Source organism: Anolis sagrei, chromosome 1 (assembly GCF_037176765.1).
Source record: "Anolis sagrei isolate rAnoSag1 chromosome 1, rAnoSag1.mat, whole genome shotgun sequence".
Taxonomy (NCBI): domain Eukaryota; kingdom Metazoa; phylum Chordata; class Lepidosauria; order Squamata; family Dactyloidae; genus Anolis; species Anolis sagrei.
The window spans coordinates 42,421,549-42,448,865 of NC_090021.1; the positions used below are offsets into that span (position 1 = coordinate 42,421,549).

Genomic DNA, 27,317 nt, shown 5'->3' on the forward strand with positions numbered 1-27,317 from the left:
TTCTCCTGTTTTGTAATCCTGCCTTTCATCTCCTCCCTGCCTTTTCATTCCACCAGTTGTCATTATGCAATGTGGAAAGGAGGGAAAAGTTCTGTTGCAGTCAGTTCTCATGGTCTTTTGACCTCCAATAGCCCACTGTTCCACTTTCTCAATTAAGATCATAGAAATAGATGGTTTTTGATTAGGAAATTAACACCAGCACTCAGTGGAGATGAGAGGAAAGTCATAAAAACTGGGAGAGTGGAAATGTTAAGTTGGCAGGGCTAGAAAACAAAGCAGCAGACAGTTTCAGAGTAAATGTAGGTATTTGAGCAATGGAAGGGGTGTGAAATATTTTAAAGAAAAGAAAGAATTCCCTTTGTATCAGAAACAATTAATTTGCCCATGGAAAGGCTAAACTGTAAGAAGGGAGCTGTGTTAAAGAAAGATTAATTAATCTCTTATTAAAGCATGCTGAAGAATAGCACAGCACATCAAATGAATGTCTGCTGTTCATGGCAACTGACTATTCTGGGAATTGTAGTCCAAACTCTGTGCCAAGATGTGTAAAAATGAGCCAGCCTATTCTATTTTATAGTTATATGCAATCCATGATTCTAAATGATTCTAAAGTACTTGCAAAACTAAAGTTCTGGTGTTGAAAATTAATGGGTACTGGTACTTTGCTTCTACAGTGTTGCTAAAGTTGTGGTGGTGAAAATTTCAGAATTCTAACAAAACTTAAAATTTATTATTTCATTATTGGGGATTTTTATGACAGAACCAATTAGGAACTGCCATTTATTGCAAATTTTTGAAAGTTTTGATAGAGTTTTAAAATTCACCACCAGAAATTTTATCAACACTGTAGAAGCAAAGCACCAACACCCCCTACTTTTCACCACCAGAACTTTAGTTTTGTAAGTACTTTAGCACCATTTAGAACCATTGCCCATGCCTGCTATTTTACTAGTCAAGCTCCCCCAGAATTCACCATTGTGTCCTCTTATTCCAAGACAAGGAAGCATGGTTTTTGTGGAAGATTATGTGCACTGCCTTCAGAAAATAAATAAACCAGAACTTTTCCATGATGAATTAAAGCATAATAAAACACCAGAATAATAGAAACTAAGGGAGCATAGAACTAAAATCAGACCAAGAAATATTTGACTACGAAATGTTGACAGTGAGATGTAAGAGGTGCTAGGCTACTTTCCATGGAGATAGCTTCCCAAAGACAAGCCACAACAACTGAGAAAGCCCTGTCTCCTATTACCACCTGACTATTCTGAGAGGACAAGGGCACTTGGAAAGGTATCTCAAAGATGACTGCATTATTCAGGCAGGTTCATGTGGTAAGAATACAGTGAGAGGGGGATGCAGAAGTACGGGTATGCACTAAATCTCCCTCACAATTATCCAGTCTTTGTCCTTTCAATTTCACCTTATACATCTTACCATCTCAGCACAACAGTATTCTTCATTTGCATGCAAACAGGGAAGATGTCCCCCTTTTCTTATTCTCTGATGATGAAGTGACCGTGCATATAAAGTTCTCAAAGTGTAAATTGTGCACATTGTGTGCATTGTTTTGATCTTGCATAGCCTACATTGCTTATTCATTGTGTTCTACCAGCAATATAATTCTGTGCCAAATCTATTCTCAAAGGGAGCAATGTGTGGTTTTCTTTCCATTGTCTTCAAAAATTGCCCAGTTTTCAAAGAGTATTTGCAGTTCAGGCATGATTCTTTGCAAATTTGTAAGTGGGTCCTGAAAGTAAGCAGCATTTCCTATGCAGAAAATGCTATAGTTAGAACTTGTATGTGTATTTGCTTTCTAAGTTGCCTGTCAACGTATGATGACCCCATGAGTTTCATAGAGATTTCTTAGGCAAGGCATAATCAGAGGTGGTTTGGCCAATTCTTTCCTCTAAAATATATCCTATTGCACTTAATGTGCAAAAAAATGTTGTTTTCTTTTTTGTATACAAATCAAAAACATACAAATTCTGCTCCAACTGCCAGGATTCTAATCAGTCCAGGATTCTTCCACCTAAAGTATCCTGAAACCTGAAAAACACATTATAGAACATTTTTTCAATAATTTTTGACATTATTTCTATCACTACATTTAATTCAACCTAATAGCATTAGCCTCACAATTTCAAAATTATAATTTTGTGTGTGTGTGTTTATTTATTTGTAGGTATCAACTTGAACAAATATCTTCTACAACATTTCAGAAATGTCATGTGTGATAGCTCCTATTTTGTTAAAAGTACATTTAAATTATATGATGGGCATGGAGAATAACAAATGTCTTTTCTTTCTATGCAGCTGAAATGGTGCAGCCAACGAAGAACCCTCCTCTCTCCTTGGTGTTGTCTGTAGTGACTTCTGCTCTTGTTGCATCTCTCATTCTGGCCTTCTCAGGGATCATGATAGGTGAGGTCCCTGTTTATCTAAAATTTGCAGAAATCATCCATAGTCAGTCACTGTATGTAGTGCATCTTCCTCCGTTAACCATCTAAATCAGGCATGGACAAACTTGGGCCCACTAAGTGTTTTGGACTTCAACTCCCACAATTCCTAACAGTCTCAGACCTTTTCCTTTTCCCCCTCAGCCGCTTAAGCAGCTGAGGAGGAAAAGGAGGGGGCCTGAGGCTGTTAGAATTGTGGAAGTTGAAGTCCAACTCACTTGGAGGGCCCAAGTTTGCCCATGCCTGATCTAAATGATATGGCATTTAAATGCTTTTACATGTTTGTCACTAAGCCTTAATGCAGAATTTGAGTCAAGCAAACTTTTATATGGCTTGCAAGATGCAAAATTCAGTGTTAATTCTCTTTAAGGAAGAGCAGTTGAAGACAACGGTACTGCTGTAAATTGCAGCTAGCATTTGTCATAAATTTCAGTGGGTTTGATCCACCCAGGTCTGCCACTGGATTTACTTTGGGTATTCCACTGTCACAGGTAGCCAATAAAACAAATAATCAGATTGATTAATGGTGTAATTTACAACAGTGGATGCTTTGTTTTGCAGACTGTAGAATTATTTAATAATAATAATAATAATAATAATAATAATAATACACTTTGTTTATATTCTGCTCTATCTCCCTGACTCAGAACAGATTACTATACACATATATAGGCAAACATTCAATGCCTTTTTATACAGTAACAACAATGGCACACAGTACAGACAAAGGCAAAGGTTTCCCTTTCCATCTTTGGCATCTGGAGGTGATGCTCAACTTTGGCCATGGGGAGGTGCTCTTGTTCCATTTTTCCATGCTGAGGAGCTTGTTGTCCATTGACCCTCCTAGTCATGTTTGCTGGCATGGCTGCATGAGTGCCTTTTACCTTCCCACCGAGGTTGTACCTATTGATCTACTCACATTGCATGTTTTCAAACTGCTAGGTTGGCAGAAGCTAAAGCTAACAGCAGGAGCTCATCCTGACTAGTGGCTTCAAACTACTAACTTTCCAGTCAACCGTTTTCTGCAGCTAGTATTTTAGCCCACTGTGCTACCGCGGCCCCTTTATGCTCATATCGGCACACATGCAATATTCTTTTGACTGGTTCCTTATCAGTTTTGCAGTAGAGCAAATAGGCTCTTTGATTATTTTTTTCCCCTTGCAGGATCTCTGTTCAAATTCCACTCCAGCTAGAAAATAACTTGAATAGTTTTTTTAACAAATTACCACCTCTAAACCAAAATGAAGGATCTTTGGAAAAAGATGATGATGGTGACAATGATAGTAATAATCATGCTTTATTCTCTAAAACAGTGGTTCTCAACCTGTAGGTCCCCAAATATTTTGGTTTCAACTCCCAGAAATCCTAACACCTGGTAAACTGGCTGGGATTTTTGGGAGTTGTAAGCCAAAACTCCTGAGGACCCACAAGTTGAGAACCACTATCAAGACCCAGGCGGACCAACGAGGCGAAACAGCAGCTTAAGGGTTAACAAAAGGTGTTTAATGGCAAATTAACAAGTCAAATGACTCTTATCAGCAGAGCATGTAAACAAAAGAGCCTGCAGCTTGCAGGAATGTAAACAAGGCAGCAACCCAGGCAGTCTGGGAAGAAAAAAGGAAACTGAAGTAAAACAGACAAACAGTTCGTGGTAAGAATGGAATACAGGCAGTTCAAAAATCACAACGCAAAAAGCAGTATGAGGAACGGTCCGAAGTCGACGCAGGAGACAGGCAGAATCGCAGAATAGTCAAGACGGTCCAAGGTCAAGGCAGGAGACAAGACTCACAGTTCCAAGGCAGGCAAAGTAGTCAGCACGGTCACGGAAACACGATTCTGGATGCAAGGACTCAAGGCAAGAGTTAACAGCAGAATACACAGGTACACAACACTGCAACATGATGGACCCATCAGAATCCCATCAGAATCACTAAATTCACCTCCAGGTGCATCCAGTTCCACAGGTGAACTGCGTTCCCTCCAATGTTGTCAGTCTGCACTCCGGGCTGCATCCTGAGAAGCAGTATCCGAAACCCATGGGTCTGTGAACCCTTGGAACTCATCACTGGAGGTTGGAGCATTAATCACATCCTGAACCTCCTGGACCCTAGTCCAGTCAAGCTCTTCATCATCACTTTCAGACCCGTAGCTATCTGCTATCTCTTTAAGACGCTTGAAAATGGATTCCTCATCGCTATCTGAACTGCGTGCTACTCGCTTTACACCACGGTAATCCTCCATCTCCATCTCTTCATGAGTAAACCCCTGAAACTCTTCCCCATCACTAGATTCTAGGAACATGTCCCTAATGCGCTTCAGCTGCTGCTGAGCGTCTTCCTCTTCCAAGCCTCGTTTCCTCCTACTAGCACAAGTAGATACATGAGGCACACACTGAGTTACAACAACCACTGCTCTAAAACAAAACTCAAAGCAGGCCTATCATGTTGGACCTACTATATATACCATAATATTACACATATTTATTTATTATTTATTTATTTATTTATTACTTGCACTTATTGACCGCCACTCTCAGCCCTAGGGCGACTCGTGGCGGTGAACAGCAACATAGAAAAGACAGTATACAATAAATCACGACAATACATACAAACTACTACTACATAACATATACTTATGCTAAAAATCCGCTTCGTCAAATCCTGGGGTCATAGTCAATTTCATAGTCATAGTCCATTCCAGTATCGTTCCAATGATAAACACTCAGTTGAAGGCCTGCTCGAAGAGCCAAGTTTTCAGGCTCCTACGAAAGGCCATCAAGGAGGGCGCCTGTCTAACTTCAACAGGGAGGGTGTTCCACAGCCGGGGGGCCACCACCGAGAAGGCCCGCTCTCTCGTCCCCGCCAGACGTGCCTGTGAGGCGGGCGGGACCGAGAGAAGGGCCTCCCCGGATGATCTCAAGGTCCTCGTGGGCTCGTAGGCCGAGATGCGGTCTGCAAGGTATTTTGGGCCGGAACCGTTTAGGGCTTTGTAGGATAACACCAGCACCTTAAATTGGGCCCGGTAGCAAATCGGCAGCCAGTGGAGCTGGGACAGCAGGGGCGTTGTATGCTCTCTGCGCCCTGCTCCTGTTAACAACATGGCTGCCGCGCGTTGGACTAGCTGAAGCTTCCGGGCCGTCTTCAAGGGCAGCCCCACGTAGAGAGCGTTGCAGTAGTCGAGGCGGGATGTGACCAAAGCGTGTACCACCGTGGCCAAGTCAGACTTCCCAAGATACGGGCGCAGCTGGCGCACGAGCCTAAGCTGTGCAAATGCTCCCCTGGTCACCGCTGAAACCTGGGGCTCCAGGCTCAGCGATGAGTCCAGGGTCACACCCAAGCTGCGAACCTGCGCCTTCAAGGGGAGTGCGACCCCGTCCAGCACAGGCTGTAACCCTATACCCTGCTCGGCCTTGCGACTGACCAGGAGTACCTCTGTCTTGTCTGGATTTAATTTCAGTTTGTTCGCCCTCATCCAGACCATTACAGCGGCCAGGCACCGGTTCAGGACTTCGACGGCCTCCTTAGTAGCAGGTGGGAAGGAGTGACAGAGTTGGACGTCATCTGCGTACAGGTGACACCGCACCCCGAAACTCCGGATGATCTCACCCAGCGGCTTCATGTAGATGTTGAACAGCATAGGGGACAAGATGGAACCCTGAGGAACGCCACAGGTCAACGGCTGTGGCGTTGAACAGGAGTCCCCCAATAACACCTTCTGGGTACGACCCTCCAGAAATGACCGGAGCCACTGCAAAGCAGTGCCCCCAAGACCCATCTCTGCAAGGCGCCCCAGAAGAATACCGTGGTCGACGGTATCGAAGGCCGCTGAGAGGTCCAGGAGCACCAACAGGGACACACTCCCCCTGTCTAGCTCCCGGCGCAGATCATCCACTAAGGCGACCAAGACCGTCTCGGTACCATGTCCCGGTCTGAAACCAGACTGTGCCGGATCCAGATAATCCGTGTCTCTCAAGAATACCTGGAGTTGTGAGGCCACCACGCTTTCCATGACTTTGCCCAAGAAGGGAAGATTGGAAACAGGCCGAAAGTTGTCAAATTTAGTGGGGTCAAGTGATGGTTTCTTCAACAGCGGCTTTATAACAGCCTGTTTTAGGCTCGCTGGAATCTTGCCTTCCCGAAGGGAGGCATTAACCACCACCGTTACCCACTCGGCCAATCCCCCTCTGGCCTCCTTCAGAAGCCAGGATGGGCAGGGGTCTAGGATGGACGTGGTGGGTCTCATTCCTCCAAGTATCTTGTCCACATCCTCGGGTTTCACAAACTGAAAAGAATCCAACAAAATCGGACAAGCAGGTGCTTGTGTCACATCCACGGAGACTGCATTTAAAGTGGCGTCCAGCCCAGAGCGGATCAAAGCGACTTTGTCTGCAAAGAACCGAGCAAATGCTTCACAGCGCGTTGCCGAATTGTCAGGGCTCCCTCCTGAGATAGGGGGAGTTAAAAGACCTCTGACAATCCGAAACAACTCCGCCGGACGGTTTTTTGCAGACGCAATAGTGGCCGCAAAGAAAGTTTTCTTTGCGGCTTTTATTGCCGCGGCATATGCCCTTAGAAAGGACACAAACCGTGTTCGATTTGGCTCGCTTGGGTCTGAGCGCCACACGCTCTCTAGAACCCTCTTCTTTCGCTTCATCGCTGCCAGCTCCTCAGTGAACCAAGGAGCTGGTTTAGCTCGGTTACTTGAGAGGGGACGTTCCGGAGCGATCCTGTCGATTGCCCTGGTCATCTCCCCATTCCAGAGAGCGACCAAGGCCTCGACATGGTCACCTACCGAGGTGGCGGGAAACTCCCCAAGAGCCATCAGGAATCCATTCGGATCCATTAGTCTCCTGGGGCGGACCATCTTAATGGGTCCTCCACCCTTGCGGAGGTTAGGGGGCGCAGTGAGCCTAAATCTAATCAGGAAGTGGTCGGTCCATGGCAACGGAGAGGTAGACAACTCCTCCACACCGCCACCCTGCTCCCATCCCTGGCAGAAAACCAAGTCCAATGTGTGTCCAGCACAGTGGGTGGGGGCAGTTATTCGTTGGGACAGCCCCATGGTTGCCATGGCGGACATGAAGTCCTGAGCCGCTCCTGTGAGGGTTGCCTCGGCATGGATGTTGAAGTCCCCCAGCACAAGAAGCCGTTGGGACTCCACCGCCAGGCTCGAGACCACCCCCGCTAGCTCAGGTAGGGAGACTGTAGTGCAGCGAGGTGGACGGTACACTAACAGAATCCCTATTCTGTCCCGGTCACCCACCCTCAGGTGGACGCATTCAAAATTTGTGGTCTGCGGGATGGGGCTCCTGGTTAGATGGATGGAATCTCTATAGACCACTATGACACCGCCTCCCCGTCCTCCGGCTCTTGGTTGGTGTTGCACGGAGAAGCCTGGAGGACAAAGCTGGGAGAGGTTTACGCCCCCCGCTTCGTCCAGCCAGGTCTCCGTGATGCACGCCAGATCTGCCCGCTCCTCCAGGATTAAATCCTGAATCCAGGTCGTTTTTCCGTTGACAGATCTGGCGTTCAACAACACCACCTTCAAGCCAGAGGGCCCGCTCACCTGGTTACACCAGTTTACCTTAGGAGACCGGTTGGGAATTGTTAATTTGGATAAGCGGTCCGAATTAGGCCGAATTCGAGGTCTCTTTTTCCCGCATCTCCTCCTTCCCACCACGACCTCTATGGGGGCCCCTCGGCTAGTGGAACACCTCCCCCCCTCCATGCCGCAGTCCAGAGCTAAGAGATTACTTTCTACTTTGCTCGTTCTTAGATTTTTTGGTTCTTGCCAGCATCCTCTCTCCCCCTCCTCCCCCCTCCCCACCACACCCTCATTCACAAGCTCCCACCCACCTTCTCTTCCGCCCCCTCCGCTACACAGGAGCAACAGAGACAGTACATAAAGGGGGGCGGGGGACCACATGGGTGGCAGCGGTACAGATGGTAGTCGATGTTCCGGTTACTCCAAAGGGATAGTTCTTAAAGTGCACAGATTTAGGAGCAGCCCGTCAGAATCGTATTCAGTCAGCAGCGACACTGCGTGCCATCGGGCACATTCATAAAGTGCTAGGTCTAAAGTGCTCTATTCGGCGATAATTAAAGTGCGGCACAGAGGGATGGGGAAGGGGCGTAAGTGCTGGTGCAGTCTAGCAGCAGATGGCAGGCGCCTAAGTGCTCTATTTCGTTCTTATCACATTGGCAACAGATAACAACAGATGACAACCAGGAATGTACTAGTTGGTAATATATGAACCCTCTTATGGGGTGGAAATGGTGGTAGTTAGCTAACTATTGCTATGACCCCGGTAGTCTCTAGACGGTTGGTATACAAGCAGATGGGGCTTCCGGAGATGGTAACTCGGGGGTGGGGCAGCACAGATGGTCAATCACGCTCTTACTCAACAGATATCAATCGTAAAAAAGCCAGCTTAAAGGTCTACACAAGAATCTACAAAAAGGCCAACATTAGGTCTACACAGCGGTCTACGCAAGAAGGTCAGTTCTGCTATCTCGGTCAACACAGAGGGTCGGCACAAAAGGTCTACACATGGCTTGCTCAGGCTGTAGGGCCCAGGTGGTAACAGAAGGTGAGGCCCAAGTAGCCAAGTGAAAAGATGGTGAAGGCCCAGGTAGCCAGGGCCCTCAGACAGCCCTCACAGCCCTCGCAGATGGTAAGGCCTAGATGGTAAGGCCTAGAGGGTAAAGGCCTAGCTGGTAAGGCCTAGATGGTAAAGAGCAGCGGCCCCGCAAATATACAAGATGGTGACACAAATAATGACGGTCGATGTAACAGCAGCTATGATGGAACACGAGGGGTGGACTGCAGAAGATGGAGCCACGACAACAGCGCCACCCAGGGGTACGGAGGAAATCAGGCCGAGGAACAGGCCCTCCAGTCCAGAGTGTTAGGTTTCACTGTTGGGCCCTCTGTGGCCCTCGCTCCGCTGGAAATGCAGGAGTGACTCAGGAGTAACTCGGAGCGGCACAGGCCGAGCTGGCCGCGGTTCTCCCCAACCAGGCTCGATCCGGTTGGAATAGGCACGTGGGCATCCGGCTGAGCGCACTCCGGCAGCGGTGGTGCGTAGGGGAGAGCCTGGTCGCTCACTGCCTCCGCTGAGATGGGAATGCGGGCCGGCGTCAGTTGGCACTAAAGACGCAAGGGGACCAGGCCGCTCCCTCCACCCGATGGAAGCGTCTCCTCCGCCAAGATGGAGATGCGGGGTGGTGACAATTGGCACCAAGGACGCAGAGTGTCCAGATCGCTCGTAGCTGCGGTGCCGAGGCCGGGAAGCCTTTCTTCCTCCCCCCCTCCCTCGGATTAGCGGGGGGAGAGGCGCGCAGCGGCGCGCGGCGGCGGGGCCTAGCAGGCCCGAGGAACGCCGGGGAGCCTTCCTTCCTTCCTTCTTTCCCTCCCTCAGAGTGGCGGGGGGAGGAACGCACGGCGATGGGGCTTTTCAGGCCCAAGGGGCGCCGGAGGCCTTTCTTCCCTTTCTTCCTCCCTGGGGTCAACGGGGGCAGCAAACTCAGCAGGCCCGTACAAGCTGGTAGGTAGCGGCTTGTCTCTTCCCCGCGCTCCGAGGTGGAGCGGCACAGCGGGGGGGGGGAGGGACGACACCCGCCGCGGCCCGGACCGCGATGACAAGCTAACAGGCAGCGGCCTGTCCCTTCCCTTCCCCACGCTCCGAGAGAGGAGCGGATCCGCTGTAATGGCGGCGGCTGCGGCGTCCGCAACGTTGGTGGCGACCTCGGCAGCTGCACCGGCCGGGCAGACCGCCTCTTCACAGTGCCAGGGGGGTGGCTAGAGCCCCAACACTCACCGGTGAGGCTTTAGAGTTTAGGGTCTATTCCAGGCTTTAGGGTCTTATCCTTGTTGAGAGAAGGAGAGGGGAGCCGGCCGCGTTGTAATGGCGGCGCTCCCTTGTCTTCCTTGTCTTCCTTCCTCCGCCTTGCCGGATCCCTTTTTTGTGTTCCTTGGGATTCCCCCAGGCTGCTCAGGCCCCCTGACAGTAGCCGAGGTCTTCCGGTGTTTCTCTCCTCGAGTTTGGGTGGTCAAGGAGGGGGGGCTCGCCCTGGATTCCCTCAGATTTAGGTTTTAATCGGCGCAGCTCTGATTCTTGCTGCTAACCGCCATACCGGAACCGGAAGCAGTATAATAATATTATAATGCAATACAATATAATACTAATAATACAATATAATTATATATTTTATATTACATGTAATATTACTAATAATATTACAAAATAGTGGTATAGTACAATATAGTAATATAATACTAATGTGCTGTGCTAATAATATAATATATTGTATACATATAATATTGAGAATAATATTATAATGTAATACAATATAATTGTAATAATAATGCAATGTAATAATTATATATATTTATATTACATGTAATATTACTAATAATATTACTGTACAGTGATATAGTACAAAATAGTAATATATAATACTAATATTTGGTTACCTTCCCACCGAGGTTGTACTAATGTGCTGTGCTAATAATATAATATATTGTATGTACATATAATTTGTAAACCATTCTGAGTCTCTTTTGGGGTGAGAAAGGCAGGATATAAATGTCATCAATAAATAAATACTGTGGCCATCACCTCCAACCAATACAGTTGATGCAAAAGGAATGTGGAAACTTAAGTCCAAAACCATTAAATAGTTCAAGATTCTTCCACCTGGATCTAAACACTAATTTCTTTTTTGTTCCTGGTTGAACTTGATTTCCTTTCTTGTCATTTTGTGTCAACCAATATTTTATTCATTTTAGACATTAAACAGACAGAGACAAACTCTGTGTGTGTGTGTGTGTGTGTGTGTGTGTGTGTGTGTGTGTGTGTGTGTTTGGTTGGATGCTTCTCCCCCTTGATTACTCCTGTTCCACGCTTTCATCTCAAGACCTTGAATATATCTTTTAGTCAATTATCAAGAGCAAGAGTCACATTTTAACAGAAATGTAATAAAATAAGGACATAATTTCAAATCAAAAGGATTGATTCCATCAGCACTTCTCATCCTATTCCTGCCCTTTGCACACAGCAAAATAACTTTATCTCTCAGAACAGACACCCTGCCTTATACAGCCAAATCTACAGCAGAACTACAGGCAGTATGGTGTTAATCCGCCCAGAGTCAAGAAAGTGCTTGGGGAACTTTTATGCCCAGCTCCAATTACTTTTTCAAAGTAACGTTTTGCATGTCCAATTAATTCTGATCTGTGCTTTCCCCCCTGGCATGTAAGAGCTCCCACAGGAACTTTGAAAGGTTACAACAAGGACTAGATGGATCTGTTTCAAATTGTCAAAGATTCAGCTGCCCCCTTTTAAAAGGGCAAAACATTCCAAGGGCAAAAGCACAGATAAAAGAAGCATAGAAAACTGGCTTTAAAAAAAAAAGACTTTTTCAACTATTGTGTTACACTGCATTTGGTATGAAGTGGCTCTGGGTCTATACAGGAGCATATATTTTCTTATTGTAGAAACAAACTGCAGCCACAAAGAGGCATCATTTTAGATTTGTGGGGTGAGGATGTGTCATTCATCCCCACCCCCAAAAATTATAGTCACAGAATTGTAGACTTGGAAGGGATCCTAATAATTTCTGCTCCAACCATCTGCCAATGGAAGATTCATCTGAACTTGATATATTATTTGGAAAAAAACTAGCACTTTTGCATTGCTTTTTTTTTTTTACCAATTATTCATCATCATTATTCATCAGACACAAAGTAACTGCTATTAATATGTTACTTTTATTTCAAAGACATAGGTGTTAGTCTGAAATCAACATATAGCACTTTTGGGACCAACCAAGAAAACAAAGTTATAAGCGTGAACTTTCGTAAACTAAGTCCGCAGGTCTACATTGTCATCGTCCAAAATGCAGGTCTACATTGTCATTGTCCAGATGCAGATTTACATTGTCATTGTCCAAATAGACCTAACTGGAGAATTTGGCCCCGACGTCTGAGGCAGCAAAAGGTCTACGAAAGCTCAGGCTATCAACTTCATTCTCTGTTGGTCTCTGAGGTGCTGCAAGTCCCCTATTCATATTTACTTTTAAGCTATTTTTTCAAAACTTGAAAAATACCCCCCCCCCCAAAAAAAAAAAAGCCAGAATTGCAACACTTCACCCAAAGGAATACAAGAAAGTAACAGCTAAGTATTATTTCTTATTGAAAAATTTGTAACCTATGTTAAGGCTAAAACACAAAATTGACTTCCCTTGCCTCCTTCTTGTCTCCTCAAGTGACAAGTAAAGCCATCACTTGTGACATGTTACATGCAAATTTAGAGAATTCTTCATCCTGGGATATGATATTTCAAAGGTTATATACAATACATCATTTTAAACATCATTTTAATAGGTTTCTCGTATTAACCTGATAATTGTGTACATGTGTACACAATTCCAATGGCTACATCCTATGCACCAGAACACCATGGAAAGTTTCAAATGTTGAGAAGCTCTGAAAGTCAGTTGTCCATTGTCATGGTCCAGAACTGGAGTCAGTGTTGGGCCTCATTGGGGATTTTGATGAATGAAGGTGTTATGTGCTGACTTGCACATCTTAATGATAATCTTGAGAACCAATCCTATGCGGTGCTGTAAATGGTATTTTGTCATAACTAGGGCTACAATGCAGAACCAAGGGTAAGACAACCTAAGTCTTTATCAAATCAGGACAGCAGCCAACTTGCACATTAGCAGATGCTACATTGAACAGAGATGTTCTGAAAGCTTTTTCTGAAGTCAATGAGTGCATTACCAGCATGAGGGAAAGTTACTTTCTCAGAATACCACTTCCAGAATCCCCCAGCCAGCATGACCAGTGGATTTATTGGCTAAGGTATTCTGGGTACTATTGTCAAAACCAACAGCTCGTCCCATCTTTTATTTCACATTCACTCTGCCCTTGTACTTTCTAGTAGTTAGCCAGAGCCATACAACCCACTCTGGACCTCAACCCATCTTAAAACAGTTGGAAATATTTCTCAGACTCTTTTGAACTGAAATACTACACAGCTTTATCCTGATTTCTATCTGGAAGTAGTAAAAGAGAAATAGTCAGAGTCCTCACAGAAAAAAAATGTTATCCATTACAACATATAATGCATGATTGGTGGGAAGCCCACATCCCTACCTAACTTCCTGTGCTCTGTTTCTAGTGTACCGCCGGAAACACCAGGAACTGCAAGCCATGCAGATGGAGTTACAGAGCCCTGAGTATAAACTGAGCAAGTTGCGCACCTCCACCATTATGACCGACTACAACCCAAATTATTGCTTTGCAGGGAAGACCACTTCCATTAGTGACCTTAAAGAGGTGCCCCGGAAAAATATCTCTCTAATAAGGTAAACTACCCTATCTGAACTCTTTTGGCTCAGATACATTATGTGTATAAGAATGAGCAAAATCACCCATGTTGAATCCATTCTAGATTTTAGTTTCAACTTTGAAGGGGCTAACCAAGGTGGTGAACTGATTTTGAGGCTACGGTTCAACATTTTGTGGACCCTCCCTTAACCCCTCTCCAGTTATTAGAGTTTGGGCTAAATCCAGAATGAGATTACCACTTCATTGACACAGAAGCCATTAACCTCCACCACACATATACCTTCAATATGAGATCAGCTCATTTTCATTCCCAACTACTGATGCTGTAATAATTGCTTGTTGATATGCACCTTCAAGTTGAACCTGGCTTGTGACAACTCTATCCTGAATTTTTTTGGCAGGATTTATTCAAAGAAGCTTTCCATTCCATTCTTCTTAAACAGAGAGAATGTGATTTGCCCAAGGCCACCCATTAGGTTTCCATGGTGGAGAGGGGATTCAATCCTAGTCTCTCTTCAGCACTGAAACAACTACATCACCCAGACTCTGATCCTAACAACAGTCTTCTGTATTTATACATTAATCATAGTGGGTAATCTCCTCTCCTAGCCCCTGGTTCTTCAGTCTGACTGGTTGGCAAAAATGTTCAACATCTGTTTCCTATGGAGGATCCAGAATACCCTCATTGGTAAAATGTAAGCAATTCCTCAGGCACTGGACATAATTTGCCAAGTCTGTTGCATTGTGCTGACATCTGGTGCAGTGACCTTTAGGAGATCCATTCAGCAGCAAAGACCGTGGACTCCTGACAATTAAGAATGACCTGATCGTATCTGTTTCACCAGACGCCAGGATGACAAGCAAAGCCACACTGTGGCCTCTGGTCATATTAAGGAACTGGGTTTCAGATGCAAGCACTAAAGGCAAACAAAGTTGGCTTGAGAAACTTAATGTCAACACTTCTATATATTTATAGTTATAGCTAGCTCCAAGGCAGGAGTGAAAGTATGTATTTCTCCTTTTCCTTGTGCTCACCTCATATTCATAAAGTTTTTGCCCACCTGCAAAGTGTCAACTGCCCCATTTTGTTTTCTACACACCCACTCATTTGTACAGTGTTTAGGTTTTTTAAAAGAAACATGCAAATTTCACTAAAAGAGTGTTCTCCAATCAGCAGGAGAAAAAAACAACACTGTTAATCAAAGCTGCATGAGAGTATGTGCCTTCATGTTACATTTTGACTTGTGGTGGCCCCATGCATTTCACAGGTTTTTCTCAGAAAAGGAATCCTCCAAGGCAGTTTTGCCAGTTCCTTCTTCTGAAATATAGCCTACAACACTGGCAGTCACCCATTCAAGTTCTAACCAGGACTGACACTACTAACTAAAATCCAATATGATGTGGTTCCCTTAGGATAATTAAAACCTGAGGGAAGAAGATACATGATATATTGTGTCCTTCTCTTTGGAAGAAGCTGTCACCCTGCGTAGATAACCCATGTTTCATCTAGTCTACTTTATTAATAAAGTGAAGTAGACTAGAGCATGTATAGGGCCTACTAGTATCTCCATGCCTTTCTAGCTATCTGCACTAGCATCAGTCAGAGTGAAGCAACTACTTAGTGGAGCAGATTTTGGATAAAGAACAGCAATTGCTCTCTTGAGTGTTTCTTGAAGTTCCTGCCTCATGTGGATGATGCACCTTGATTTTCTTGGGTCATGCATATGTGTGCTCGGCATCTAATGTTACCAGTCTGTACACGGCCCTGAGTCGCCTTCAGGCTGAAAAGGACGGGATAAAAGTGTAGTAAATAAATAAGTTTGGGGGGAGAGTGCCATTTGCTGCTCTTGAGTCCTTATGTTGGGAGAAAGGCAGGATAAAGGTATAGTAAATAAATACTCTCCCCTAGGAAGAACAATGCCTTGAACTAGAACTGGTTTTTTTACTCCTTCTACCACCCACCTTCTCTTACTGATCCTCTTTCAGATTCCACTTCACTGCTACTGCTAGTTTTATTACTTAGCCCCATATTTATTGTTGCACAGAGTCAACTTTTTTTTGTAGTCCATCCAAAGACAGTATATTAATAGTTTATTTAATTCTTTATTTATTTACTTCATTTATACCCCACCTGGTTTCATTTGCCGATGCTTCAAAAAAAAAATCCCCCTCCCCCTGAAATATTTCTGTGGGCTTCTCTAAGTGGTCCATTGCTATTCTTTGCTATTCTTCTAGCCCATATATTGTCAAAATATTTATTTATTTATTTAAAACATTGATATTTATATTTGCAATTTTCCCATGGTTCAAATATTGATTTGGGGAACAGCAATAAACCACCTTGAGTCTCTTCCAGGGTGTGCAAGGTTGGGTAGAAATGTCGTAAATAAATAAATAAATAAATAAATAAATAAATAAATAGAATCCCCCCCCCCCCCACACACACACACACACACACACATGCATATAGTAGTCATGCTGTAGTTAGAAGTAGTCTGGCAGCAAGAATGTTACTACTGAAAGAGTACTCTTTGCGGCACTGTGTAACAAGCTATGATTCTTTATGGACATGTCCAATGGAAAAGCCCTAAGAAACAGGCTCTTGACAATTTGATAATTCTACCACACTGTGCATTGATTTTTTTTTAAACATTCTCATTATAAAGCTCCGTTGGATAAGCATGGCATCCCTCCCTTAACCCTCCTCCAGTTAAACAATCAATCATTCACTTACTTGTCAAAAACTCTTTACACCTTTGAAGTGCAGAAAATTCCATCTCTTGTTTACTTTTTATATTAATTTCTAGATCAACAGCTGGCCATTTATTATGATAAAATTTGTTCTATTGATGTGGCATTTTCCCTTCGTAGGTTTGCCATTATTGTTTTTATTTGGTTTGTGTTCATTGTTTATTTCCCCACTGATTCTTAGGGTGTTGAAGCATCTTTTCAGCCCTTTCCTGTCTGCACAAATTCACCCAGCCAATTGAGACTCCCTACAAGTATGAGGTTTTGTGAGACAGATCCCTTGCCCCTCTCCTTCTTTCACTCACTCCCATTTTGAAACATGCCCCCAAATGTTCCAGAGCTGTCAACTCAGCACACCCTATATTTGCTATGTTGTATTTCTGGATACACAAAAGCCTGGTGGGATTTGGCAACGCCTGCACGTACAGCATTTCTACATTTTTATTAATCATAGGGTGGAATGAGTAGTGACACAAAACTTGTGTAATGAGCCCACAAGAGAAAATCTATCTTAACAGGGTACATGATTTATTTATTTCCTCGTTTTCTGTATTCTTTTAAATAATTAATCTTGAAACCCACTTTAGAAAAAATTGTACCGCACCTCCGGTAATAATGGTTAGTCATGGCACAGAATTGCTATGAATGTGTTGTGCGATGCAACATTTGGTTATTCCCATTTTACAGATCCAACATACTAAGGTCATGGGCTAAGGGCTAGGGCTGATTGTTAGCTCCAGTTATATAAGTATTGAATTATTCATTTTCCTTTGATTCAGTGGGCCCACTCTTATTGGAACTCATAACTGGATGCAGTCCAGAAGATCTGCAATCAATAGTTACAAAGTCATTTGACACAGATGACCTTTGTCAAGAGAAAGAGAATGTCAGGAAGTGAATCTGGAGAATGAATCTGAAGGGATAATATCACTACTATATAGTTAAGATGTAGTTCTACTATTGAAGTAATTTATTATTATAGAGAACACAAGGAAGTTTTGATGCATGCTTTTGTCTGACCAAGAAGTTCTGCACAAAACTGCACTTCTCTTAAAGGACCAACCTGGTAGTTTCATGATTTTCATACATCCAATGTAGGAAGTAATTAAGGCAACCTCCATTTTGTATAAAATGGTCAATGTAATATATGTGCGGTACATTAAATCCTTTCTTTTTTCTGATTTCTTCAGAGGTTTAGGCCATGGAGCCTTTGGGGAGGTGTATGAAGGTCAAGTGGTTGGGATCCCAAGTGACCCCAGTCCCTTGCAAGTGGCTGTAAAAGTAAGTTTTTAAAACTCTACAAATAATATCATGGAAAATGTTTAGTGGGTTTGCTTTGTCAAATGACTCTGTTCCCTTTTCCTTAAGCTCTCTGGAAGTATCGCTACTTATTGTTATCAGGGGGGAAAACCCAAAATATTCATTATCACTCCAGTGATAAATTTTAAAATGATAAATTTTAATGCCCAGAACCATCTTTAAAGGCTTCAGTTAACTGAACACTCTCCCTAACAGGGATTTCCTGTAGAGGGCATTTCAGTAACCATTTACATCTTTCTCATTCTGCATTGATACCCAATCCAAAGTTGTCATCATCATGACGCCATTAGCAGATTTTAGCAAATGATTCCTTTCTTCTCATGGATATAGGGAAAAAACCTCCTGCTGACATCTATTTGTAACATTTTGAAAATTCAGATTGCATACCCCCTCAAAAAAGTATTGGTGTCTTGATTTTAGGCCTGTTCCTGAGGTTATTTGGGATGCTGATTCAGAAAACAGTATCTAATACTTACTTAGGCGATCCCTCGTAGCCTGAAACTAATGGTCCTCCAAGTGTAGTGTCTTGGCAGTGGGTCCATAGGCAGCTGTAGAACCCTATTCTTGATCCGCATGTTCTCAGGCAGTGAGGACATTGGTTTTCCGGTGGAAGGCCGTCCCGGTCAGGGTTGGCTTGACGCACCTTCTTCTTGGAACATTCTTCCCTTTTGCCCTCCATTTGTGCCTTTTCAAATTCTGCAGCACTGCTGGTCACAGCTGACCTCCAATTAGCGTGCTCAAGGGCCAGGGCTTGCCAGTTCTCAGTCTCTATGCCAGTTTTTAAGGCTGGCTTTAAGCCTGTCTTTAAATCTCTTCCTGTGCACTAACATTACGTTTCCCATTCTTGAGTTGCGAGTATAGTAACTGCTTTGGGAGATGGTGATTGGGCATTTGGACAATGTGGCCAGACCAGCAGAGTTGATGGTGTAGGAGCTTCACTTCAGTGCTGGTGGTCTTTGCCTCTTTTAGCATGCTGACATTTGTCTGCCTGTCTTCCCAAGAGATTTGTAGGATTTTTTGGGGGCAACGCGGATGGAATTGTTCCAGGAGTTGAGTATGATGTCTGTAGGCAGTCCATGTTTTGCAGGTGTACAGCAGGGTTGGGAGGACAATAGCTTTATAAATAAGCACCTTGGTCTCCCTATGGATGTCCTCAAACACAATCTGCTTCATTCAGAAATATTGATACTGAAATGCAACACCGCCTGAGCTCTGCAATCGCAGAGCTCAGGCGGTATTGCATTTCAGTATCAATGTTGGCTTTTTAGGAGAGGTGACTGCCAAGGTAGTGGAAATGGTCAACATTTTCTAATGTTACACCATTAAGCTGTATTTCTGGCATTGCAGAGGGATTGGCTGGTGACTGCAGGAAGAACAGTTTGGTTTTCTCAGTGTTCAATGAGAGGCCGAGCTTCTCATACCCTTCTGCAAAGGTGTTTAAATTGGCTTGTAGGTCTTCTTCTGAATGCGCACAGGCGACTTGTCATTGGCATATTAGAGTTCTTTAATAGATGTTGTTGTGACTTTGATGTTGGCTTTCAGTATGCTGAAATATATTATTGGATAGACCAGATCAGCTCTAGTTTCGTAGATATTATTATCATGATTCTTTATGGATGAGCCGATGGCAACTGGTATATGGCATATGTTTTGTATCTCAAATACTAGAGCTTATAGGGGAAAACTGATGCCATATCTTGAATCAGTGGGTCGAATATACCCAGAAACACCAAAGCTCCAAAATGTATGTTGGTCAATATTCTCTCTCTCCATTTACAGCTCTCACAAAAATTGGGTCCTTAGATGTTGTGTGATGACAGCTTCCATCATCCCCACCCATCAGTGTTAATGGGGATTATAGTCCAATGCCATCTAGGGATAAATGTTCACAAGAGGGTGGCCTGTAAAAAAGGTGGAAGCTCAAAGGGTGGAGAGTGTAACTGATGCGTGCTGACCCATGGAAGTTTGCTCACATGTCTTCTGCTGCTTCTTCCTTGTCTAGACTTTGCCAGAGGTTTGTTCTGAGCAAGATGAACTGGATTTCCTCATGGAAGCTCTTATAATCAGGTATGTTAGTTCAAGCAGCTCATGGCCTTTTTGCCCCAGCAACAAAATCAGAAGCCGGGGGTAAGGCTGAGTGCTGTGAACCCATTTTGAAAATATTTTACTTGTACTCAAACCAATTCCAGTATATTATTATCCTGCAATCTCTAAAATTGCAAGGTTTAAAACAATAAGGTGTCATATTTTTTCATGCCAGAATAACGTGGAGGGGGGAGAGACAGAGAAGACAGGGAAAGACTTATAGCCGAGTTCTTCTAGTTTGTTGTAAAGTCTCTTTAGCTGTACACAGCCATAAAGAACACCATTTTCCCCAAAGTGAATGTTGACATTCAGTAATGGCAATAACCCTGGAGCAGCTACTGAAATATAACAAGCCCACTGTGACCTCTTTCCACTTTTGCTCAAAAACCCAGGAAAACATAGAAGGGGTGAGAGAGTGACTTAAAGTTTCCTGAATGGTTGAAAACTATGGGTACCTTTCTACACACTGTCACAACCATTGCTGGGCCCACAAATGGCTGGTGCTATTTTAAATATTGCTTCATATATCTGGATACTTTTTTTCATGTCAGGAACAACTTGAGAAACTGCCAGTCACTTCTGGTATGGAGAATTGGCCATCTGCAAGGATGTTGCCAAGGGGACATCCGGATGTTTTACCATCCTGTAGGAGGCTTCTCTCATGCCCCCACATGGGAAGCTGGAGCTGACAAATGAGAGCTCACACCGCTCTCCGAATTCGAACTGCCGACCTTTCGGCCCAGCAGTCACCTGGGCACTGTCGTTATGGTACATGAAAAAACCATGACTGTTGTGACTGTTTTAAAAGTCTTGTAGTTTTCTGTGGCAACTCAACCACAACACATGTAATGAACTCTTAAGAAAGGGGCACACCAAGGATGTTGCCCCCCCCCCCTTTGATAGGTATTCTGCCTCCTCAAATGATTTTTTCTTTCACTCTCCAAATTTCTAGCATTAAAGAGAATGAGCTACTGGGAAAAAAAAACATTCCTGTCTAGAATTCTTATATTTGCTGTGTTCGTATACCCTTGGCAACTTTGCCCGTTCCTTTATTCTGCTTCTGCTTCTGCTTCTGCTGCTGCTGCTCCTCCTCCTTCTGGGGGGAGGGGTAGGGTACCAAAACTACATTTTAAAATGCTCAACAAAAATGTATATACCTAAATATCATTATCATCTGAAGGTTTAAGTTACTATAAGACTAGAGATTTGGGACTGCAAGAAAATTTGATTGAGGCAGAGCTGTAATTGTTGAGATGCCCTCATAAGCTTCACCCTTGCCTCCAGATGTTGCCATACTAGCCCTCCCTTCACTCAGTGGTTATGCTGGCTGGGCTGATGGGAGTTAGCAACTTCCGGAGGGACACACATTCCCCAACCCTGCCCCAACAGCAATTACTCACTGACTGGTGCAATAGATAGATAACCCAGTCCAATATGACAAGATCTGTTGGACAACTCTGTATGTTTTGAATTAACATGTGCCACTTCTTTCCCTTTCAGCAAATTCAACCATCAGAATATTGTGCGTTGCATTGGGGTGAGCTTGCAGGCACTGCCACGCTTTATTCTGCTGGAGCTTATGGCTGGAGGAGATTTGAAATCTTTCCTAAGGGAGACACGACCAAGACCAGTAAGGGACAAAAAAAAACATTTTGTGTTGTGCAGCATTGATCAATCTTTCCTTTTTTTAAAGGGAACTTTTTAGAACTTTAACAAAGACTTTTAACACTAAGCTAATTCCAAAGATTGGAAAGTTATTTGTCTAAAGTCATTTGTTCTTTCACTGTGTTTATAAAGTAACCCATTCCTGATATTCTTTAAGGTGACTGAAAAAAGTTGAGTAATGATATTGTTATTGATTGTGATTTGTTTGTTTAAATTGTTTGAAAATTGCTTTTGATATATGTTTTATTTTATTGTTGTTGTTGGCATCGAATTGTGCCTTTTGTAAGCCGCCCTGAGTCCCCCCTCGGGGGTTGAGAAGGGCGGGGTAGAAATGCGTGAAATAAATAAATAAATAAATAAATAGATAACAAAGTGCTGAGATGGAAGATTTTCCATGCAGACAGAATGAAGTTCACATGGTCTGCAATCAGGATTTTTTTTACAAGACTTTCTGTTTCATATTTTTATAGTCTCATTGGTTAAGTTTGGATTAAGAAAAGATCTTGCACTATTGTTGTTAAGTCTTTTTGTACTTATATTTGTCTGCAAAGACAAAATATGATCTCTTGAATTGGTCTATTTCTGATATCTGAAAATATGCAAGCCTCAGAGAGAGTCATAAGAGTCTCAAGCAGAAAAGAATATAAACATATATCCAACATCTGTCTGAGTCTTGATTATCCATGCACCAAAGGATTTACCTCCCCCCCCCCCCCCTTTGAACTGCCTGAAACCCTTCTCCAGCAGGTCTGGGGTATGAAAAGTTGGCTTCATTGGCTTGATGACTAGAGCTTAGGGGTTGCTCAAATTCTAAGGATCATGAAACTTCTTGGAAAATGAGACTGAATTTCGTTTTAAAATGGAATTACATTGAAGGCACACCAAGATGTCTCAGTGTTTGCTCTGAGTTGGTGATAGCAGCGGTGTGTACATAGTTCATTCCTTTTAAAATGTGATTTTAAATTACTATAGTCTCTTCTCATTATACTGATCAATACCTACTTCAAGTCAAAGTTAACTTTGTATAATTATGGATCTGCTCACTGCATATCATGAAAAATACCATTAGTAAGTAGTGACTATCTTGTTGATACAGATAGAATAATGAAGTCTGATAGGACCACTCTTTTGACAAGGTGAAGGAAGGTGGAGAATGTGAATAGACACAGTGACACATGAGATAGTTCCACCAGAAATAATGAAACAAACAGCATAATAGAGAGCTTGTCAGGGAGAAAACTTTGTGATAGAGGAAAATATAAGAAGAGCCAGACCAAATGAAACAGGATCAGTAGTGCAGAGATTTCTTTTTCATTAATTTCACTTTCAAAAGAGGCAATATGAAATTTTAGCAATTTTATTATTTCTTGCAAGAAAAGCATAAAAACCTATGTGGTTTTCAAATACTATTTACAGTTCAAGTTTCTATGCATTAAAATTGTGTGTAATATTTGTACAGAAAACAGGAATTTATACATATACACTGCCTGCCATTTCACAGACCTCCACGTCTCTCTCTAGCCTCGTGTCTCATTTATTTTGTACTTGTGTTGTCTATGGCAGGTCTTCTTAATCTTTTTCCTCTGTGACTGCATTCCACCTGAGACATTTTTACACAACCCAAGAGATACTAGGTATAAACATTTACTGATAATAAATCAGCATCTGCAAGGCTTGCCTAACAGGCTGATTACCCCTTTTTTATGAAGTACAACTGAAGCGTTTTTTGCAGAGTCTTCTGAAAGTACTGTGCATTGCTGCTAACAGATTCATGTAAATGTCTGAAACAGCCACTAGGTTTGCTGTTCCCTATTTTTTGTGATCTTAACATTGGGCTAAGAGGGGCGCATTTGGGGTCAGGACACACAAATTAATATGCAATAGTCTATGAAAAGGCTGGGGACTGCCATGAGTGGCCACAAAGGGGTGACCCATAGCTTGACATGAGGAAATAATAGGAGGAAAGTCACTTCTGTGGAAAAGAAGGAAAGGAAGAAAGAGAAAGAAGAGGGAGAGAGAAAAACAGGCTGCTATCATCTAACATAGCCACAGCAAGAATATTAAAGCAGAACTAGAAGGGAGGCCTGGAACCAGTAAATATACCCCCCCCCCCAACCCCAACCACTCTCCCAGGGGAAGAACAAAGGGAGCATTCACTAACCTCTAATCCCTGCAGGAAAACAAGAAAGGAGGAGCTTCCTCATGCAAATTCATACCTTCCATCATTTCAGTCTCTCAAGTCTCTCATCCTTTCTTCTGCCTCACATCTCATACAAGATGGAAAGGAACCAGGGGGTCAGAGAAATGAGGATGAGTACCACAGCTGTTGCCTATTACGTGGCTGCAAGCCCAATCAAAACATGAATTTTTGGAGGATACTGGATTTTCAGATAGGGGTGCTCCATCTATACTACCCTTGATCTAGAGATTATACTTTTGTTAATACAGTTTAATACTGAATTACTGTTCTTTCTTTTGAACCTACAATCGTACTCTTGGTTAATGGGGAGGATGTGGTGTAGCCCAAGATGCATTTGGCACAAATTATTGCCAATCCAGGTGTCACCCATTCTGCATTTATGCATTTTGTATTTCCTGCTGAACTGTAGTACTTTACATTCATTTTGTTTGCTTTAGCCAGATTCCTCAATCTGTTAGCGTCATCCTGAATCCTGATTTTGTCTTCAGAGGTATTCATTACTTCCTCACTCCTACCCCAGTTTGCTTTCCTCTGCAAACTTGATTAGTATCCCCTATATGTGTGCATCTCAGTCATTTCCAATAATGGTGAACGGCATCACAGCCAGGACAGAACTGTGCACTGTCCTATTTATCATTTTTTTCCACCAAGATGACAAGAATCAATTAGGGAGCATCTGGATGCAGTCCATCAGCCAGCTACAAATCAATTTAAGAAAAGCATCATCTAGTCCACATTTTGTCATTTTCTTGACAAGAATATCATGATCAAAAGCTTTGCAAAAATAAAGATACATTACATTGACAACATTCTCCTGATCTGCCAGACTGGTATTCCAGGTGAGGCCTGACCAAGCAGAATAGAGTGGAGCTATGAATTCCCTCAATTTAAAAGCTATACAGGCAGTCCCTGAGTTACAAACATCTAACTTACAAATGACTCATAGTTTGGAACAGGGATGAGACATAAGGAAGTGAGAGAAATCTACCCATAGGAAGGGAAATTCACTCCTGAAAGAATTGTCTTGGGTAAAGGTATCTCCACTGAAGCTTTATCACCAATCTTTGTTTCCACAACAAGACAATTTGTAATCCAATAATCGCAGGGATAGAAAGTGAGTTGAAATCTTACTACTTTTGGTGCAGACTAACTTTATTTTTTGTATCCCACTACTGTCTCCCCGAAGGAACTTGGGGCAGCTTACATGGGGACAAGCCCAGACAACATAGTTTAAAATATAACACAGTAAAATTATGAAACAAAATAATAAAACAACATAAAACAGTCATCAAATGAACAACCACTAGCCTGACTGAGCTTGGGCGGGCAGGGCTGGTGCAATTAGTTGCAAGGACAGGGCTGATTGATAAAGTGCAGGAGGCAGGTGATAAATTAGGACTAGAAGGGCAATATGAATTGGAATACTATAACTATAGGGCAGGGAAGAGTGGCAAGTGCACACACAAGACATTGTGTTATGGCTGGGGGGGGGGGGGGGGGACAAAGTTATCTAGTGAACCGATTAATCAAAGGCACAGTGGTACCTCCACATTTTTAGGTCTTTACAAAAAATAGACAAGGTGAGCACCAGTCTAATCTCCCAGGGGATAGAGTTTCAGAGTTGGGGCCCACTACCAAGAAGGCCCTCTTTCTCTTTCCCACCAACCACGCTTGTGATGGAAGTGGGAGCAAGAGGAGGGCCTCCCCAGAAAATCTTAAAGCTCGTGCAGGTTTGTACAGGAAGATGCAATTGCAAAGAGAAGCAGGTCCCAAAACATTTAGGACTTTTTAGGTGATAACCTGTACCTTGAATTGGGACTGGATACTTATCAGCAACCAGTGAAGCTGTTTAAATAGGGCAGTTTACCACTCCCTGTAATTCGTTCTAGTCTAGAATCACAGCTTAGAATTTTTAGTTACCATATCACACTGTTGACGAAGGCTCAGCTTGTGGTCTACTAAGACTCCTAAATTCCTTTCATATGAGCTGTTTTCAGGCCAAGTGACACCCATCATATATTTCTGGTGTTCATATTTTTTTAGTTTTGGCCCAGCTTTCTAATTTGTTTAAGTCATTTTGAGTTGTGATCTCTTCCTCTGTGGTGTTAGCTATCCCTTCCAATTTGATGTCATCTTTCAGTTTGATAGGCATACCCTCTGCTCCATCATCCAAGTCTTTTATAAAAATGTTGAATATCTCTGGGCCCAGATGAGCCCTTCTAAATACACTATAAAGAAATACATAATCCCAAGGCAAGGTAGAAAAGAGCAAATACACAAAAAGATATGCAGGAGAATAACTAAGACCTCCAAGCATGACCTCTCTATCATAAGGCACAGTAAATGATTTATTTCAGGCAGCTGATTTTAAGTGTGTCATGAAAGGGAAGCATTTCTATTGTTGTTATTGAATGCATTGTGATTGTATTTTTACTGGCAGGAATAAAGAGAGGTGCATTGTGAGCTGGTCAGACTCAGGTGCCAGAACAATTTCCCTGCCCTAGGGTCCTATGCAACCTGCCTTCATAAGTCAGGGGTGCCATGTGCTATTCTGTCTCTAGCCTGGGAAAGGATTTCTTTTTCTTGCTATACCCATCAGGTTTTACTCACAGGTGTGTGAGGATTAGAGATAGGGAAGACATGCGTTTTTACACATCCCTTGCTTTGCCAACTTTGTCTAAGAATATGAATCAACACTAGCTATTTAATTTTTCTCAGACTGAATAGGATTTCCTCCAAGTCTTCTTTGTTGCTTTCATGAGACAAACTCTCTATGGGAAGGGTCATTATTTCAACAATAAGCCCGTGTTACTTGATAGAGAAGGAAGACGCAGTGACACCAGGATGTGCAGGTCCTTAAGGATTGAAATGTGCACACAAATCCAGACCATAAGCTCCTAAGGAGTTAAAAGCCTTCTCTGTTCAAGGGGTTTTTCACACATAGAAAAGTAATCAGGAGAGGTTTGGGGAAGATAAGCAGTAATTTCCCTCCTTTGTGTCCTGCAGCTTGTTGCTCAAAGCAGTGATTATGCTGAACAATAGAGTCGCTTCATTTTGTGGTCACCTTTTCGAAGGTTTGACCTAACAAGGAGGTATGTTGCTTTCCAGTTTCCTGTTCATCTCGTTCTCTCAGCTGCAACCAGACAATTTCTGGATGGCTGCATCATCCTTTCATGGAACCCAAGGGCGGAGGTGGGTGGGAATCAGACCATCAAGGAGCTGTAACGTGAATTTCCTTGGCATTTCAAGGCTACTCCCGTGTTCCACATCTCTGTACAAAATGGGTCCAAATGCTTCATGTCTCAAACAAATTACCCTGTTAAATGGCCCTGAACTCAGAAGAGCCTTTGCTTTAGTGGAGATGAAATAAAAAGCAATAGAGTTGTTGCCTTTCCTTTCAACTAAGGTAAAAAGTGTTTAACATAAGATTTAGTAGTAGCTCAGTCTGCATTACGAGGGAGAGGACTCTAATGGCTCTGCTG

At 43.2% G+C, this 27,317-nt stretch overlaps 1 protein-coding gene across 3 annotated transcripts in view; it reads left to right on the top strand.

The window, feature by feature from the left end:
• The window catches only part of ALK (ALK receptor tyrosine kinase), a 759,925-nt gene that overhangs the window by 713,055 nt on the left and 19,553 nt on the right, over window positions 1-27,317 (top strand). For all 3 annotated transcript variants that reach the window (XM_060754129.2, XM_060754130.2, XM_060754131.2), the window contains 5 exons: window positions 2,317-2,424; window positions 13,648-13,834; window positions 17,756-17,846; window positions 19,888-19,952; window positions 21,471-21,600. In XM_060754129.2, the coding sequence (XP_060610112.2) occupies window positions 2,317-2,424; window positions 13,648-13,834; window positions 17,756-17,846; window positions 19,888-19,952; window positions 21,471-21,600 (581 nt within the window). The remainder of the gene's footprint in view (window positions 1-2,316; window positions 2,425-13,647; window positions 13,835-17,755; window positions 17,847-19,887; window positions 19,953-21,470; window positions 21,601-27,317) is intronic.